This window comes from Akebia trifoliata, chromosome 7, assembly GCF_017979445.1.
Source record: "Akebia trifoliata isolate Shusen 1 chromosome 7, ASM1797944v1, whole genome shotgun sequence".
NCBI classification, from domain to species: Eukaryota; Viridiplantae; Streptophyta; class Magnoliopsida; order Ranunculales; family Lardizabalaceae; genus Akebia; species Akebia trifoliata.
This window is the reverse complement of record NC_141381.1, coordinates 24,844,295-24,860,781: the sequence shown is the minus strand read 5'-3', so window position 1 is coordinate 24,860,781 and position 16,487 is coordinate 24,844,295. Positions and strand designations below refer to the sequence as shown.

Genomic DNA, 16,487 nt, shown 5'->3' with positions numbered 1-16,487 from the left:
GATCGTCGATCTGATCGACCAGATACTCCTCAATTACTGCCTCTACGCCTGCCTCGACAGCTGCAAGTGCTGAAACTAAAAAAATAGGAAGGAAAGGGTGAGTAACAATGGTTACCCAGTAAGTCCACAGCCAATTCCTACTAATAACCCTTCCTAAGCATGATCGAATAAAGCATACTGAACATTTTAACACATGCAATGTTTTACAAGGTAAAATACGATCAACTGGTACATATAGCCAGGGATGAGCAACTAAACAGTTTTAAAAATTACACATAGCATCAATCATCCATACTCATCATACATTTTTCATTTTATGCAAATAAGATTGTCAACATTGAAATAATAGACATGTTTCTCATTTATAATTCGAAATATAACAACAGATACATAATACAAATGGTGGAGTATTGGAATTAAAGAGTTGGGATTCACGACTGGATCGCTCCCAGTCAGGACATGATATTACAACATAAATCTGGCTTTTAGTTCCTGATTTTGTGGCCGGTCGCTGCGCTTACCACACTGGTGACCATTTATCCGGCTCAGGCTGGCCGTTTGACGTGACCGTAAACAATGGGTCTCTTTTCGATGTGTCAGAACGTTCGACTACTACTAGATTGTTAGTGATCACTGACTAATCATCTTCGTCTATGCCTATCAGGCGTGCATGTGATTCCCAAAAGACACTCCACTCGTATACGACCACCTTTACAAAACACGTTCACTGGTAAAGATAAGAAAGGAATGGACCCGGATTCCAGTTGTGACTCCACTCTCATACGCGTCCCATACCACGTATGAGTTTGGTGGTCCCTACCGTACATCCCAGGATAGTGCACCCCTCCGGATGATGTGACACACTATCCCTTCAGGCATTCACAAACCCTTTAACAGCTCACAAAATAGCTACGTACATATATGATTTTTCATTTAAAACAAAAGAGAAATTAACAGACAGGGTTGAGAACGGATATCCAGTTCTACCATGCAACCGTGGCCAATCGGCCTAAAATAAATAATAGTACTCAGCGCAAGCGCTAACATAATCGGAAATAAACATGCAACCCTTTCATTAATAACCTGGATATCCTTTCACCAACCTACACACAACATACAATGTAAAATGTAGACATCACCCCGCGGGTGTGATTCTGACATTTTACCGTTCATTCCCTTTTCCCATTCTCTCGACATTCTCACTTTTCATCCTTTCACATCGACCATCCATTTTCAATATTTCAATTCGTTCTTTTGGTCTTTTCATTGAAAACCACCAAAGTTTATTCAAAAACAAGATCCCAGCGATGTTCGGGATCGAAGCTGTTAAAAATAGAGAAAGCTGGTGAAAATTTTGGCTAAGTGTTGGAAACTCAATTTTTCAAAGTTCTCGAAATTGAAAACGGGTTTTTCGAAATGAAAGTCTCAATCATGAGATTCGACACCATATAGTTTTTGTAATCTAATTCAAAGTTACGCGAAAGTTATTACATTTTGAAAACTTGCCGAAAACGTCGAAAATTACGTTTTGTCTTGAAACCAAAATTCGGATTTTGATCCTTTGAGATTTGGATCTTAAAACCATTCCCATTGTTCCGAAATGGGGGGTAAAACCTTAATTTCATTAAGAACTTAAAGTAAATGGAAAGTAAAGATTAAAGAGGACATTTACTTTAATGTTTTTAATGAAATAAAGGGTGGAAAATAGTGTATAAGGGTGAGGAAGTCAAGCCAAGAGTCAGAGTCTGTTTTTGACTCAGAACAGTGCTGTCGGCAATAGAACCTTGTTCTGTCGGTGGCTGTCGGTGGAACCGACAGAATATACATCGGCAGATGTCGGTGGGACCGACGGTCCTGCCGACAGTGTAAAATTTCTCGCGCTGTTTAACTTCGTCGGTGGCAGAAGCTTCATTCTGTCGGTGGGACCGACAGAATGCCTTCGGTAGGTGCCGGTGGCACCGACCCTACCCGCCTACAGCCTGAACCTCACTCGAACTTTCGAGTTTTTGATCCCCTTTTTCGATTTCTTCTCCCATTCTTCTCACCATTCGACCCATCCACGAATTCTTAGTTAAAACTTGATAAAACATCATCAAAGCATCTACTTCTACCATGATTTTGAAATCAAAGAACAACTTTTTACGATTTAAATGCAAACAATAAGTTTTGTTTCAAAACCCTAAATGCACATTTTAGAAATCTAAAGCTACCAATAAGAATTGGAAGTCCCTTACTTGGTTGTGGACGCCAAGGGTACAAGCTAGCACTACAACTCAAGGTTGGATGGCTCAAGAGTCGAGGTTGGGCTGACTTGGATGCGAAACGAGCGAGGGTTTGCAAGCTATCCGACAATGACGTTCTCCTTCGCTTCTACAATGAAGTATAGACCTAGCTCCTAACTCGATGAAGCCCTCGGACGGAAGGTGTGGAGGTTTACTCGAGCTACCCGACTGGTTTTTGATGGAGGATGGGGAAAACGAACAAGAATGGGTAAGTAAAGATGGTGAAGTTGTAGCTCTCGACGTGGCCGACAACTTTGTCTTCTTCGTCGAGGTTCAACTCGGCTTCGTTCGGGCTAGAACTTGAGGGGAATGGGTTGAAACCCTTGGGTTGAGAAGTGGCTACCGTTTGTTTTCCTTGGAAAAGAAGAGAAATGAAATGAATAAAAGAAATAAGATTTCTTTTATAATAAAGCTGATGGCATACTTGTAATTTTCCCATCATTTCTAACTTCGTTCGTAACTTAACCATTCGGACGGAAATTGACAAGTGAATATACCATTTCGAATAATTTTTCGCTACGGACCTAATGGTATCCATCAATCTTTCCGATTCTCGCTCTAACGAAATTCCACTGTTTTGGGTCCCACTTAATGCGAAATTCGAGGATTTTATAACTTTTTCCTCCGAACTCGAATTCAAAAACTTGCTTACAGGCTAATGTATATTTCGATCCTTTTGAATTTAATGGCGAAGTCGATTTTCCTCAAAATTAATCATAGCAATATTCGAGTATTTTACTCTAAGTCTCTCATTCGATATTTCCCTCCGAATCTCACCATTTACTTTCCTCGAGATATGAGTTGAAAATCCGGGGTGTTACAGAAATTGTAACTTTCCAAGGCTATATCTCATAAATCACAACTCAACAAGGATTAACCTTTTTATATAAAATAATCCCCTTGAAATCTAGTATATCCTAGTAAAACGGATTTTTAATTAGATTTAATTTGATATGATTTTGATAGTTATTTCTATATGTGTGTGAAAAATTTAGCTTGTTGGAATTTTCTCATCTTTAACTTCACCATATGTGAGATCTTTTGGTATTTTGAATTAGGAGAACATACTCCCATGCATTTTGATAGTCCTAATAGGTATAGGAAAATTACTGAGTAGTTAGAGATTTGATATATTTTGAGGTCTAAAAAGATGAATCCCACTCTTGATAAGGGATGATTCTTTGAATTTTTAATTTAGAATATGCTATTTCTTCATATGATTGATATGATTCAAATTGATCGATATGATCATCGGGATGAATTTATTTATTTTGGTTATAATATTAACTGTTGGGATGAACTATAGATCATCATTAATTTGAATTGATTATTTTAAATTTTAATTATTTTAATTAAAAAATAATAAATTTACATATTTTAATATAATTATTTTATTTTTAAGGTGATTTTATTTTTGAAGAACATTCATTACTTAAACAGTAAGGAGATTCTAATCATTTTATCATGATACAACAGAATCCAAGGCAAAATAGCGCAACACTTTTACCCGCACCTAACGTTCAAAACAGCAAATCCCGGTTCCTCCCTCGCTTGTGCATTTCTTTCGCTCTTTTGAGCGCTCAGACGCCCTAGCCTCTTCTCTCGTCTCTGCCTTTCTCTTCACTCCTTGCACTCTCATAAACCCTAGACCCTAAACGCTCCATCTCTCTCTCTCTCTCCTTCACACTTTCAAAAACCCTAAACCCCCCTTTCCCACTCTAGCTTTTTCAAACCCGTAACCATGTATGGAGGAGGTGAGTATAATATGCTTTCTATTACCCTTAAATCCATTTATTTGCAATAATTATTCACATAATATATGATATTTGTTTTGTTGTGTAGATGAAGTATCGGCTATCGTTATCGACCTTGGTTCTCACACCTGCAAAGCTGGTTATGCTGGAGAAGATGCTCCCAAGGCAGTTTTTCCATCAGTGAGTTGTTCTGCTCTCCCCCACTATATAAACTTCACATTCTTTTGTATTTTAATTCCTATGCAATTGCCTTCGAATTTTTAAAGGTGCCAGCTTGCTAAGTTTGTTAAAGTTTGTGAGTGTTGATACCATATGACCTGGATTCAAAACCCACCTTCACCTACTTATTATTAACGACTAATCTCTCTTGCCCAGCAAAAAAAAAAATTGATATTTCATTCATGTCTTTGTTTGTTTTTTTGTCGTCAACATGTAAAATACCGTGGGCACTTATGATTTTAGGATTTCTTTTTTGAAGAATTAGGACATTATGCTATGGTTATGTAAGAAGTAGTTGAAAAATCCAAGAAACTGAATTGGGAGAATTTTCTGGATAACTAGGCCAAATCATGATTCCTTTAGAGTTATTTTGGTGGCTATTGGAAAAGAACATGAATCCCAAATGGTTGTCTTGATATAATTATTCACATGTATGAGGGAGCTGTGACATGTGTGAGCATCATAGCTTAAATTTCATGGTTGAGGTATTGGAATGGATTTTCGAGTTTGTTTCTCACTTTCTGGCACTCAAAATTTCTTTTAGCACCTAAAAGAATGGTTAGTAATAGACTTGAAGATCACCTCCTGCAGAAGTTTGAAGCTGAAAAATGGGCAGAAATGAGAAGTGGCTCAGACATACTTCCCTTGGAAAGCATATTCTCTGTCGAACATACATCAAAATTCCTTGTCTTCCTTTTTTATTTTACAAAAATACCTAAATTACCATCTAGAATCCACAATTGTTGTCATATCTCTCTTCCTTTTTTTGCCCTTGTTTATATGAAAATGGCACCTTTCTATCTCTTCAGTCTCATTTCATAGTTACATGCATACATATATGCATGTACATAGACAGCAACATTGTCTCTTTCTCTCTTCTGAGATAACACCATTGTCTCTTTCTAGCGATGGAAACATCTTTCTTAAGGAGCATTAATGGCATTCATATACAATATGTTGCACGGAAGCTGGTTTTTACCAAATGATCAATTGTGTTTGTAGAACTCCAGAAACACTTATTGGGCATGGTTACCAAACAACCAATTGTGCAACTGCGATTCTAATGGAAGTGTTCTGTATAAGCACTTCTGTTGGATCTATTGGTGCTCCAAACAAGGCCGTATATTCTTTGAATTGTTTGCAAGACATCTCAATTTTGGCCTAGAGTGGCTTGAAGCATTGATCATGAAATACTTAGTTTCTTGTATTGTTTTGGTCAAGTCAATCTTTTTTTTTTTTTTCTTTTGACTGAGACAATGCCTTGATAATAGATTTTAACCTTGGTGATTCTTGAGAGAAAATAGTAAGAAAACACATGAGTTGTTGATTACAATTAGTTTACATTAGGGTTCGACTATGAATTTATATTTGTTTACTCTAGTCTTCAATGAATCAACTGCTCATATTCAAGAAAGGGTCCCTTGGTATATGTTATTTGTAAGTGTAATATTAGTTGATGACACTAAGGAGGGAATTAACTCAAACCTTGAATAGCTTCTTTGGATCCCAGGGGCTTCAAATAAGTAAGACAAACAAAATTTATGGGGTGAACTTCAATAAGGACACACACAGAAAGGAAGGTTCATTAAAAAATGATGGTTTGATCCCAAAGCAATCATTTTCATTATCTTAATTCTATTATCCATAGGAATGGAGAGATGCTCCCCCATAAAATCATGGTTGGTTAAAGTCGAGATTGCTTCTAGAATGCTTCATGTGTGGTGCGTTCAAATCATATTTAAGGTAACATTTTATAAGGAGGTAGTAAGCTCGACTATGCTTTTATGAAGCTGAATGTTTGACGATCAAGAAACATTTTCACATATGAAACACTATAGAGACGAGGATGTTGAGATGGGTTAGTAGAAAAAATTATCAAATTTAAGGGCGAGTCGATTGAGATGGTTTATCCGCTGCAACAAAGATCGATTGCAACACTAGATAGAAGGAATGTCCAAGTTGATTTAGCATAAGACCAAAAAGAACATGCATTGAAATGATGAATATATGTGTTTCTTTTTTGGCTGATTAACTAGACTTAAACCCACATCCTCATAGTTGGATTGTAGCATGTCAACTAAGTATTGAATTACAATTGTGATAACACGTTTGAAGACTCTTGATTTAACAAATTTAAGGAATTTAGATATATTTGATTGGAGGAATTGGACTCATTTGGCCCACCTTGGATTTTCAAGACAGTGCTTTGATGATAGTGATGGAAGGTTGAAAATTGTCAAATGTTTTGGATTTGGGTTTGGGTTCTTGCTTGTTAGGTGACATATTGTATGAATTGAACTATTAGGCCTTGGAGTTTGGAAAACATTTTGAAGCACATTGAGGAATCTAGGAATGGTTTGAACATTTTTCTCTACCATATCCTTGGAAGTGCTAATGGTATTGATGACTGCTTGGCTTGTAGGGGTTCCACTCGTCATGTTTATCTTTTTAAGATTTTCTCTTTCATTAGTTTAAGGTAGTAAGAACGTTAACATACAATTAAAAAAGGACACCATGAAGGCCAAGTGGAAAGTACTTGGTTGAACAATGTTGTCTTTGATGTCGGTGGTGTCGGCATTGAATCGTTCAATCCACATTGGTTTTGGATTTGATCAAGTGACTCATTCTAAGCTGGTGTTCGACAAATTGTCTCATAAAGCAATTGTTTACTTTTTGATTGGTAAGGAGTCTTGTAGTGTTACCTTGAAGATGGAAGTAAGTGGTTGAGATGTGAGAGACATTAAATGTGTCAAGGGATATTCTTACCCAAATTTAAGTAGGTTTTGTAGACCTAGAAAGCATTTTCAAATTCCCATGTAAGTTGAACGCATTGAATTTTCCTCAAGTTCTTGAACCAATATCTCACTTGATGCTTTGTATCAGAGATGTTGTGTCGTTAACTACTCTTTTCTCCTACCTGGTTTGAGCACACATGCACCTTGGTCTTGTTTAATGTAGTTGGTGGCTCTCGCAGGCATGACTGCTTTCGTCATACATTCTAAGTTCCCCTACTAAAATAGGGATACTAGACCAATTTGCGTATCTAGATCCAGTATAGACTGGATCCAAGGTTCCTTAAAAAGTTTCACTATGTTTTACGCTTCGTTGAATAAATTCCTAACAATCGACAAGCCCATTTCTCGTAGAAATGCCACTGTAAACTTTGGCTATATGTGCAAAGCAAGTGTGAAATATGTGAATCATATCTTTTATTATAACTTAGCGTTTTTAATGTTGGCCCACTTTTTTGCTCTGTCCAACAGTTGATGAACCCTTCTTTGGTGGTTGAGCTATTTTCTAGTTGGGAGTCCCATGCATTGGATGCTAGAGGAAGTGTCCCAGGAGTAAGCATCGTTTTCGCTATGTTGGTGTATTTGGAAGAAACAAAAAAAAAAAAAAGTCTTTGAAGGCATGTAGGATCCTTGCAAGATATCCTTATGGCAGTGAAAGAAAATCTCTTTCCTTGGGGTAAGCTGCATGAAGAATTTGAAGGGGTGTTTTTGAATGAGTTTGTGTCTAAGTGGGTTTTTCCATCTTTGGGGAGATGTTGGGGTGGGAGTTGGGGATCCTCGCTCCTAGGGTTTGTATTTGAAGTAATCATGCTTCAAATCATCTTATGGAATATACTAGCTAGTCCTATCTCCTTCAAGGTTTTTGTTGTTTTCCAACTTGTTTTTTAATTGGTTTTCATGGTCAATATGGGGTTTTTTTGGTGGAAAATATTTCCAGTTACAATTAATATTACCCAGTTAATTACTTTCTTCTTGGTTGTGGGGGATCATTGTTTGCTACTTAATATTCTCACGATTCGGTAGACAATATAAGAACAACAATGTCTCCCTTTAATTGTCGTTTGTTTTTTCTTCACAATCACTTGAGTTTTTCTCCTTCATGGGAGTGATTTTGGGTTTCCTACATTTGTTGTTATATCTTTGACCATTTCATGTTCCCTCTGTGATGTAGGGTAGAACACACAAACCTAGAGTTTATGTTAAAAATCAGATTTTAGAGGTGCAATCCCAAGAACTACAAGTAATGAAGAATCTCAATGTCGAGCAAAACAGACTAAAAACTTCAATCTAGGTTTGATATTATTGGAAATCAATACCAAACACTAATTTATTATTATTATTTTTTTGATAAATATAAATTTTATTGAAAAAGAGGAGGAAGTACAAAGGCCGGTCGAGATGACCAACCAAAACTAACTACTGTACAACGAGTCCCATCTAAAAATGAAGTCATTAAATAACACCCCTTTAAAATCAGGGTTTACTTTGCTTTTAAAAAACAACCCAAGGATACTGATCACAAGCTCATGAAAATGCGCCTTTTCACCTTTGAAGACTCCTATTTCTTTCTAGCCAAAGACCCCAAGAAATTGCAAAAGGTAATAACTTTCACTAGGTTTTCATTCTCTCCGATAGAAAACTAGAGTCCCAACCTTGAGACAAAGACAAAATTGAGATTGGAGTGATCCAACAAACTCTAAAAAGGCCAAAGAAATGGTTCCAAATAGCGGAAGAAAGATTGCAATGTAAGATCATATGATCCACAAAATTCCTCAGACGATTTGCAAAGAAAACAAAAGTTTGGAGATACAAAACCCCCACGAATCAAAAGATCAAGTGTGAGAAGTTTATTTAGCACAATTAACCAAGTAAAAAAGCGCACCTTGGAAGGGATCTTGGAGCTCCAAATGCAGTCAACCAAAAAAGGGACAACTGAACTACTATGGTTCACCAACTCCGAGACGAAAGATTTGACCGAAAAGATCTTCCTTTTATTGAGAGTCCATTCCCTCTTGTTGTCCTAATCAAGTTAAGTCGTAAGGTCTATTAGATCCTGAAACTCTCAATCATTGAAAGATCTCCTGAAACCCAAATCCCACACAGGTTCGTTCCCCTCAAGGTTCAAGAATGCAACACAAGGCAACCTTTTTTTGAAGAGAGATTGTAAAGGCGAGGGAATTGTTGAGAAAGAACTAAGTCTCCACACCACCAATCTTCCTAGAATTTGATCCTATCACCCTTACCCACTGTAAACTTCACCTAATTTCTGAACTTGGGCCCCACTTTCATGATACCTCTTCACACACTACACCCATACCAAAACTTAACTTCCTTGCTCTCCCACCCCCCTCCTTTTACCTTGTACTTAGCTCTGATGACCCACTTCCACATACTCGACTGCTCAATACCATACCTCCACAACCATTTGCCTAACAAAGCCTTATTTGCAACCCTAAAACCTCTGATCCCAAGACCCTCATTTTTCTTTGGCTTACAAGTTATCTTCCAACTCACTAAGTGTATCTTCTTTTCCCCTACCATTCTACAAGAAGTCCCTAATAATTTTGTTATATTTTTCGTCCACACTCCTCGGGATTGAAAACAGAGATAGATGATAGACTGAGATGCTAGAAAGTGTGCTCATGATCAATGGAAGCTTACCGCCCTTGGATAAATACTTACCTTTCCATGAGCTCAACCGTTTCTCCATTCGCTCAATCACCGAATCCCAAATCAACTTATTCCTATAATCAACACCTATAGGCAATCCCAAGCACATCTACGGTGGGGTCTCCTGTTAACAATCAAAAAGACCAGCCCATCTAGACACACCCTCAACCCCTCCTACCTCGAACATCTTACTCTTCCTGAAATTAATTCTTAACCCCAAAATCACCTCAAAGTAACACAACACACCCCTCAACTTCACTTGCGAATCTTCTGCATTTAAAAATTCTAAGGTATCATCAACAAAATAGAGGAATGACACATTAGAATCATCCTCCCCAATCCAAAAACCTAAAATCATCCAAGACTAGTAACTTTTTTAAGAAAACAACCTAAAACTTCCACAAACAACAACGGAGAAAGGGGATCTCTTTGTCTTAGACCTCAAGAGCTTCTAAAAAAATCAACTGGACTCCCATTCACCAGAATCGAGAAGGAAGACACATTTCATCACCTAATCAATTCACTTAACCCCAAAGCCTATGTGATGCATTAAGTATCTCAAAAAGTTCCAATTCACATGATCATAAGCTTTATGCATGTCAAGTTTACATCTAGACCCCGTTTTCCCGAACGCCTCCTAGAATTGATGCATTCATTTGCCATAAGAACTCGTCTAGGATTTATGTTCTTTTAACAAACGCCCCTTGCTCTGGGCCAATCAATCCCTCAATTACTTCCTTTAAACGGTTCGCCAACACCTTCGCAATTAGCTTATAAGCTGAACCCAAGAGGCTAATAGGTCTAAAATCCTCAATATCCTCAACACCTGGCTTTTTGGAAATCAAGGCGATAAAGGAATTATTAAGACCATAATCCAAATATTTCATTTTTTGAAGATCCTTAATCACCATCATGAAAAATCTTCTTTTATCGTTCCCCAACACCTTTTGTAGAAAGCCATAGTGAAACCTTTTGGTTTGGGTGCCTTTTCCCCACTCGTAGGGGCTAAGGCCATAGACACCTCCTCCTCAATGATCCTTTCTAACCAAATCTTCTGCTCGTGAGTGATGTAGTCAAATTCCAGTAACTCTGGCAATGGCCAAAAACGTTCATCCTTAGAAAGCTTCCTAAAAAATCCACAATCCCCTCTTTTATGTTTTCCTCCACCTTTAAATGCTCCCCGTCAATTGTTATATTACAAATGTGATTCATGCTACTCTGGGCATTAGTAATTTTATGGAAGAACTTCGTATTATTGTCCCCTTCCTTCAACCATTTAACCCTTGATTTCTGTTTCCAACTCACTTCTTCCATTAATGCCAGTTTTTGAAATTCCGTCTTAAGATTATTTTTGTCGCAATTTCATTGCTTGTAAGACCCTACCTTTCTTCCTTTTAATCCAAAAGCCTTATGTCTTCCAAAATTGATTTCTTCAAACCCTTTACTCTCCCAAAAACTTCCACATTCCAAATTTTGATCATCTCTTTCAAGGCCTTAAGCTTTCTTTTGAAGATAAAACTCGGGTTCCCACTAAATTGAAACTCTTTTCACCATCGTCTACCTTTTGACAAAAGTTATCATGACAAAAGTTTTCAAAAAGAAATGGGCATGGTCTTGAAAGAGACAAACCAACTTGAAGGATTAAAGGGCAATGGTTTGATATCGGGTTTGGAAGAGCAAATTGAGATAGCCCTAAGTAATGATCTGCCCAATTCCCCGAAACCAAAAATCTATCCAATCTAGACATCTTTGTTGATTCTTGATTGTTAGATCAAGTAAATGATCTACCCTCCAGATGAGGGTCTTCTAAGGCGAATTAATTGATAAAGACCTCAAAATCTCTCATACTTTTAGAAATGCCTCTTGTGCCAAACTTCTCACTCATAAAACGAATAGTGTTAAAGTTGCACTCAATACTCCATGGTTTACCCTAATAACCCGCCACATCTTACAATTCTTCCCAAAAATGTTTTCTTTCGAACCCTCTGTTTGGGCCATAGACCCCTGTGAAAACCCAGTTAAAATCATCTTCCAAATCCTTGCACAAAACTAAAATTAAGAACCAATATCAGGTTCTTATGCTAAAAAAATAAAGAAGGGGAAGAAAAGTCTCTTCTTTTTTCTTTTATTAATCAATCTTAAAAAAAACTAACTGCTGAAGTTGTTTATTGAACCCCTCCTTATATAGATAACCCCCTAATTACAACTTATAAATCTTCTAAAATACTAACCTTATACCTATAAAAAATAATAATAATAACACTAAAAAGGAACTTTCTAATCTATCTATAACATATTACTAACCTTCTAATCTATTAGAACTCAATTTGGACACCTAAAAGAACTTCTACTTATAACTTAAAGAATAAAAACGAATTTAGAAATAATAGAAACATAAAACAAATTAGAAAATTTCTAAAGTTGAAATAGAGACTAAGTAGGAAAAAAAACTTTCTAAAATTGAAATAGAAACTAACTAGAACTACTTAAACAACTTAAAAAATAGTAACTCAATAAAAGAAAGAGTCCTAAGAGAAGTTGAACCAGGTCTTGTGGACCAGTCAAAGATTGGATCGAGTTGACTCAGTTGGTCAAATTGATTTCTTGATTTTGAATAATTTGACTAGGTCAATGTTGCTGATTTCTTTCTTCAACGCATCTTAACTCGATCATAGGCATTGAGATAGTGTCGGCAAGCTCATCTACGTCACTCTGTAATTATTAATACCATCGTTTCTATGTTGCTTTGATAGCATAGTTTCGCAAATTGCTATAGTGACAAGGATGTTTCACTAGCAATCTGCGGTCATGAGGTAATTATTTTCCCAATTGGAATGTAACCGTTGTTTAGGGTGTTTGTCTTTGTACTATAACATGTTACTTGCATCCAGATGGGAATGCTTTCCCTCTCTCTCCCTTAATGCTTGTAATCTTAATTTGGTAATATATGTGACTTTATTTTTTAAGGTTGTTGGCTCGATTGATCAATTAGAAGTTGGTGACACAGTCAAATCGGAAAGGGACTCCGATTCTAGTTTGGATTCTAAAAATGGTGTGAAGCCTTTTGAATCTGATAAAGCCAAGGCAAAGCGGAAGTTATATGTGGGATCTCAAGCCTTGGGATACCGTAGGGATCATATGGAGGTCAGATAATACATGTTTGTTCTTCTATAGAAATTGATAGAAAGTTTTATGGATGATCTCAATTTTTTTTCTTCAAAAGATATTGTTAATTTTTTGATTTTTTGTTCAGGTGCTTTCACCTATAAAGGATGGAGTTGTTGTTGACTGGGATATTGTTGACAGCATATGGGACCATGCTTTCAGGTAACGGCTAGATCTGCATTTTTCTGCAGTTTATAATACTTGTCAAAAAAATGTTTTGCAATTTATGGAATATGGGCCATGGATCAAACTAGTCTTCTTGTTCTTTTAGGCCATTTCGTTTTCTGTTGGAGTTATCATTGCTTTCTGGAGAACCATAGCATGCACAACATATAGCTGAACAAGATGATAATCCAGCTGTACATTGCATGTAAAAGTTCTCTTGAACTCCTTTATGCCAAAGTTGTGACTTACATGATCTAGTGGTCATTCTCTCATTTTGTTGCCTCTATGATCCTCAATAAGTTGCAATTGATGAATTTTGTGTGTTGGTTGTCAATATGTGAATTTTTCCTTAATTATTTTCTACACTCTATCTTCCCCCCCGGCACCCACCCACACACACCAAAAAAAAAAAAAAAAAATCAACCAAAAAATAAAATAAAAATTAGGCATAAATTTTGTGTATTATTACTGATCCTTGTCATTTTTAGGGAATGCTTGCTGATAGATCCTAAGGAGCATCCAATGCTACTTGCAGAACCATCTTCTAATACTGCCCAACAGAGAGAAAGGTGATCTAGTACCCGACTATACTTTTATCTGATTTCGTGGTAGATTTAAAAATAAATAAAATATGAGTCATTATTACTATTAATTTCTTTCATATGCTTGTAATGTATTGGAATTGACTTCTTCTTTTAGTTAATGGTTTTTGCTATTCAGTAGCTGAAATTAACTTACAAACAATGTTGACAGGACGGCAGAGCTCATGTTTGAAAAATACAAAGTTCCTGCATTATTTTTGGCCAAGAATGCTGTATGGTCTTAGTCCTTTGCCTAAATACCTGTTTTCATCATTTATATTTTTTTTCAGTACCATTCTGAATCCCTTTTGGTTCCACTAATTCTATGGTTACTCACCAGACCATGATTATATGTTGCTTGTTTTGGGTTGACTCTTTTATTCATCATCTCCAGGTTCTCACATCTTTCGCATCTGGTCGTGCTACCTCTTTGGTGGTTGATAGGTAATGGTTTGGTTATATTCTGGTTTTGTTTTTTTTGGATTAGCATTTTCTTTTGTTGGTTAGACTATATGGTGTTTCTTATATTACTCATGCATCCTTTGTAGATTCTGTTAGGCTAATATAGGTTATGAATATCAACGGACTGGCATATTCAGGTCCAATACGTTGTTGTATTCCTGCGGACAATTCTCTTTCTAACCACATAATCACTAGAGCCCTTAGTGTGATCCCTGATATAGGAGTCAAAATAGGGACAAGCAGCTATATGAGTCCATAGACGGTTTTAAGGATGGGAGATCTTTAGATAAAGAATTGGTAAGTTGACTTCTGTTGTATCAATCATTTTGTTTTGCAATTGTTTCTTATGTTTGGCTATCAGCTCTTGTGGGTGTTTTCATTTCCTAGTTGTTCTAGCTATGCCCTATAAGGTATAATTCGTGGAGAATACAATGGTTTAGTGTTCTTCTGTTTTTATTTTACACTTTGCAGTGTTCTCCAACAATTTTTTTTTGTTGTTATGTAAATATTTATTGAAAGAACTAAAAATGAAGAAGGGATGCACACAATAGGGGTGAGAAAGGCTCTTACACCTTTACAGTGTCCCTATCTAAACCGAGATGCTCAAATCAACCTTTACACCTAGGTAATAAGAGCAGCCTAATAGGAAATAAGAGTTAAGGTCACAATGAAGACCACTTCCACGTTCTCCTCCTTACCCTTGAAAGTTCTGTTATCTCTTATTCCAAATAGCCTTACAGACATGATGGGGATTAATCTCCAAAAGTTCTCCCCCTGCGTTTGAATCTCCTAATCCTCCTATCACACGTAGCATCCCAGTGAGATATGTAACATAAAATTCCGTGACTGCTACTTGATTTGGCTTCACTGCTCTTGAAAGGAAAAAACTTTGAAGCGACCAGCCCACTTCAAAGTTTTGGTAGGGCCCTCCCCATGATTAGACATGTTGCACTTTTACGTTTCCGTGAATATTTGAGATAATTCCAATGTTTTCAAATTAATGACGTACCCCTTGACTTGGGTATTCTCTTAGCAACTAATGAAAGCTGACTTAAATAGCTTAAAAGTCTTTGCCTTTTCTTCCCACAACCAGTCATCTTGAACATCTTGAATATGATGATGATGATGATGGTAGTGGAGATGAGATGATGATGGTGATAATGATGGTTATAATGATGGTGATGGTTATGATGATGATGATGACAGGATTGAGGTCATTCTCTATTAGTCTATAAAATAAGGCCAAGGCCAAGGGGGTAGTTAATCAGTTTGAAAACAATAAGGATATGTTACGAATATTCGTGAAAACCTGGGGGGCATGTCATCATTTGGGAAACATAAGAGAGCCACATGTTATCTGAAAGAGAGAGTTCCTCCAAAATTTTGAAGCGGCCTGGCTGCTTCAAAGTCGGATTCCTCTTGAAAGATATGCAATTCACAAAAAAAGTTGCCGAATCGGGTGCTGAGAAAATTCAAAGTGATGCATACATTTTATCCAGTTAGTATGCTTTTGACATATTGATCTTATGAGCAATGCTTCCCCTTCTAGCCTTTCTGTTGAAATCCCCAATAAGCTTGTGGGCTAGCACGATATTGTCGTAAATATTACAACCTTTAATGAATGCACCTTATCTTAGAAATAATGGAAGCAATTTTTGCACCATGAACCCGAGCAACATGAAAAATAAGTTAGTTGTTCCCACACCCTTCTTTAATCTACTTGATTCATGACTTTGCTTCCATAATTATTCCTTATACTTCAAGATGTTATTCTATCCCAACTTCTCTTTTTGGCATTCCAAGTTAAATGCATGGGACCAACCATCCTCTGCCATTTCGTGTTTCCAACTCTGAACTTCGTTGTCTGCTAATTTGCTAGATTTATTGTTTTATTAAGTCTTCTTAATATCATCTGTTTGTCATTTTTGAGACGTTTCAACATTGCAAAAGCCATGTAAAGAAGTGTTTCTTCAATACAATTTTTCATGAATAGCCAACTACTAACGGAAATCAGATAGCTTTGTCCAAAAGTGATGGAATGATATTGCCTAGTTTTGCCATTTTCATCTAAAGAGGTAACAGTCGATGATCTGAAGAAAATCTTACAAAATGAGTGATCAAAGGCATACTGATGTTGGACTATGAAATTAACTAATGTTTGGTTTTGAGATTATGATGGAATTACCCAGGGCAATGAATATCATAAACTATTAGATTCGACCACAGAAAATAGGAGATATTTAATAAATAACTAACAAATAATTCTAAGAAATGTTGTAGTCCCACCAGGTGAAATATTAAATTGAGATATCTTATGGAAGATAGAACTTTCAATTAGCCTAAGGTATTAAACTAAAAATATTTGAGAAGATGTAGAAAATTAGTATGTCTAAGGTT

The 16,487-nt window shown here is 36.6% G+C and overlaps 1 protein-coding gene across 1 annotated transcript in view; it reads left to right on the top strand.

Moving 5' to 3' along the window:
- The first annotated feature begins 3,755 nt into the window (after window positions 1-3,755).
- ARP4 (actin-related protein 4) overlaps window positions 3,756-16,487 on the top strand; it is a 35,206-nt gene continuing 22,474 nt past the window's right edge. The window contains exons 1-7 of the mRNA XM_086447746.1: window positions 3,756-4,036; window positions 4,125-4,216; window positions 12,685-12,861; window positions 12,971-13,044; window positions 13,536-13,616; window positions 13,801-13,861; window positions 14,023-14,072. Coding sequence (XP_086303872.1) covers window positions 4,024-4,036; window positions 4,125-4,216; window positions 12,685-12,861; window positions 12,971-13,044; window positions 13,536-13,616; window positions 13,801-13,861; window positions 14,023-14,072 — 548 coding nt within the window. The 5' untranslated portion in view covers window positions 3,756-4,023. The remainder of the gene's footprint in view (window positions 4,037-4,124; window positions 4,217-12,684; window positions 12,862-12,970; window positions 13,045-13,535; window positions 13,617-13,800; window positions 13,862-14,022; window positions 14,073-16,487) is intronic.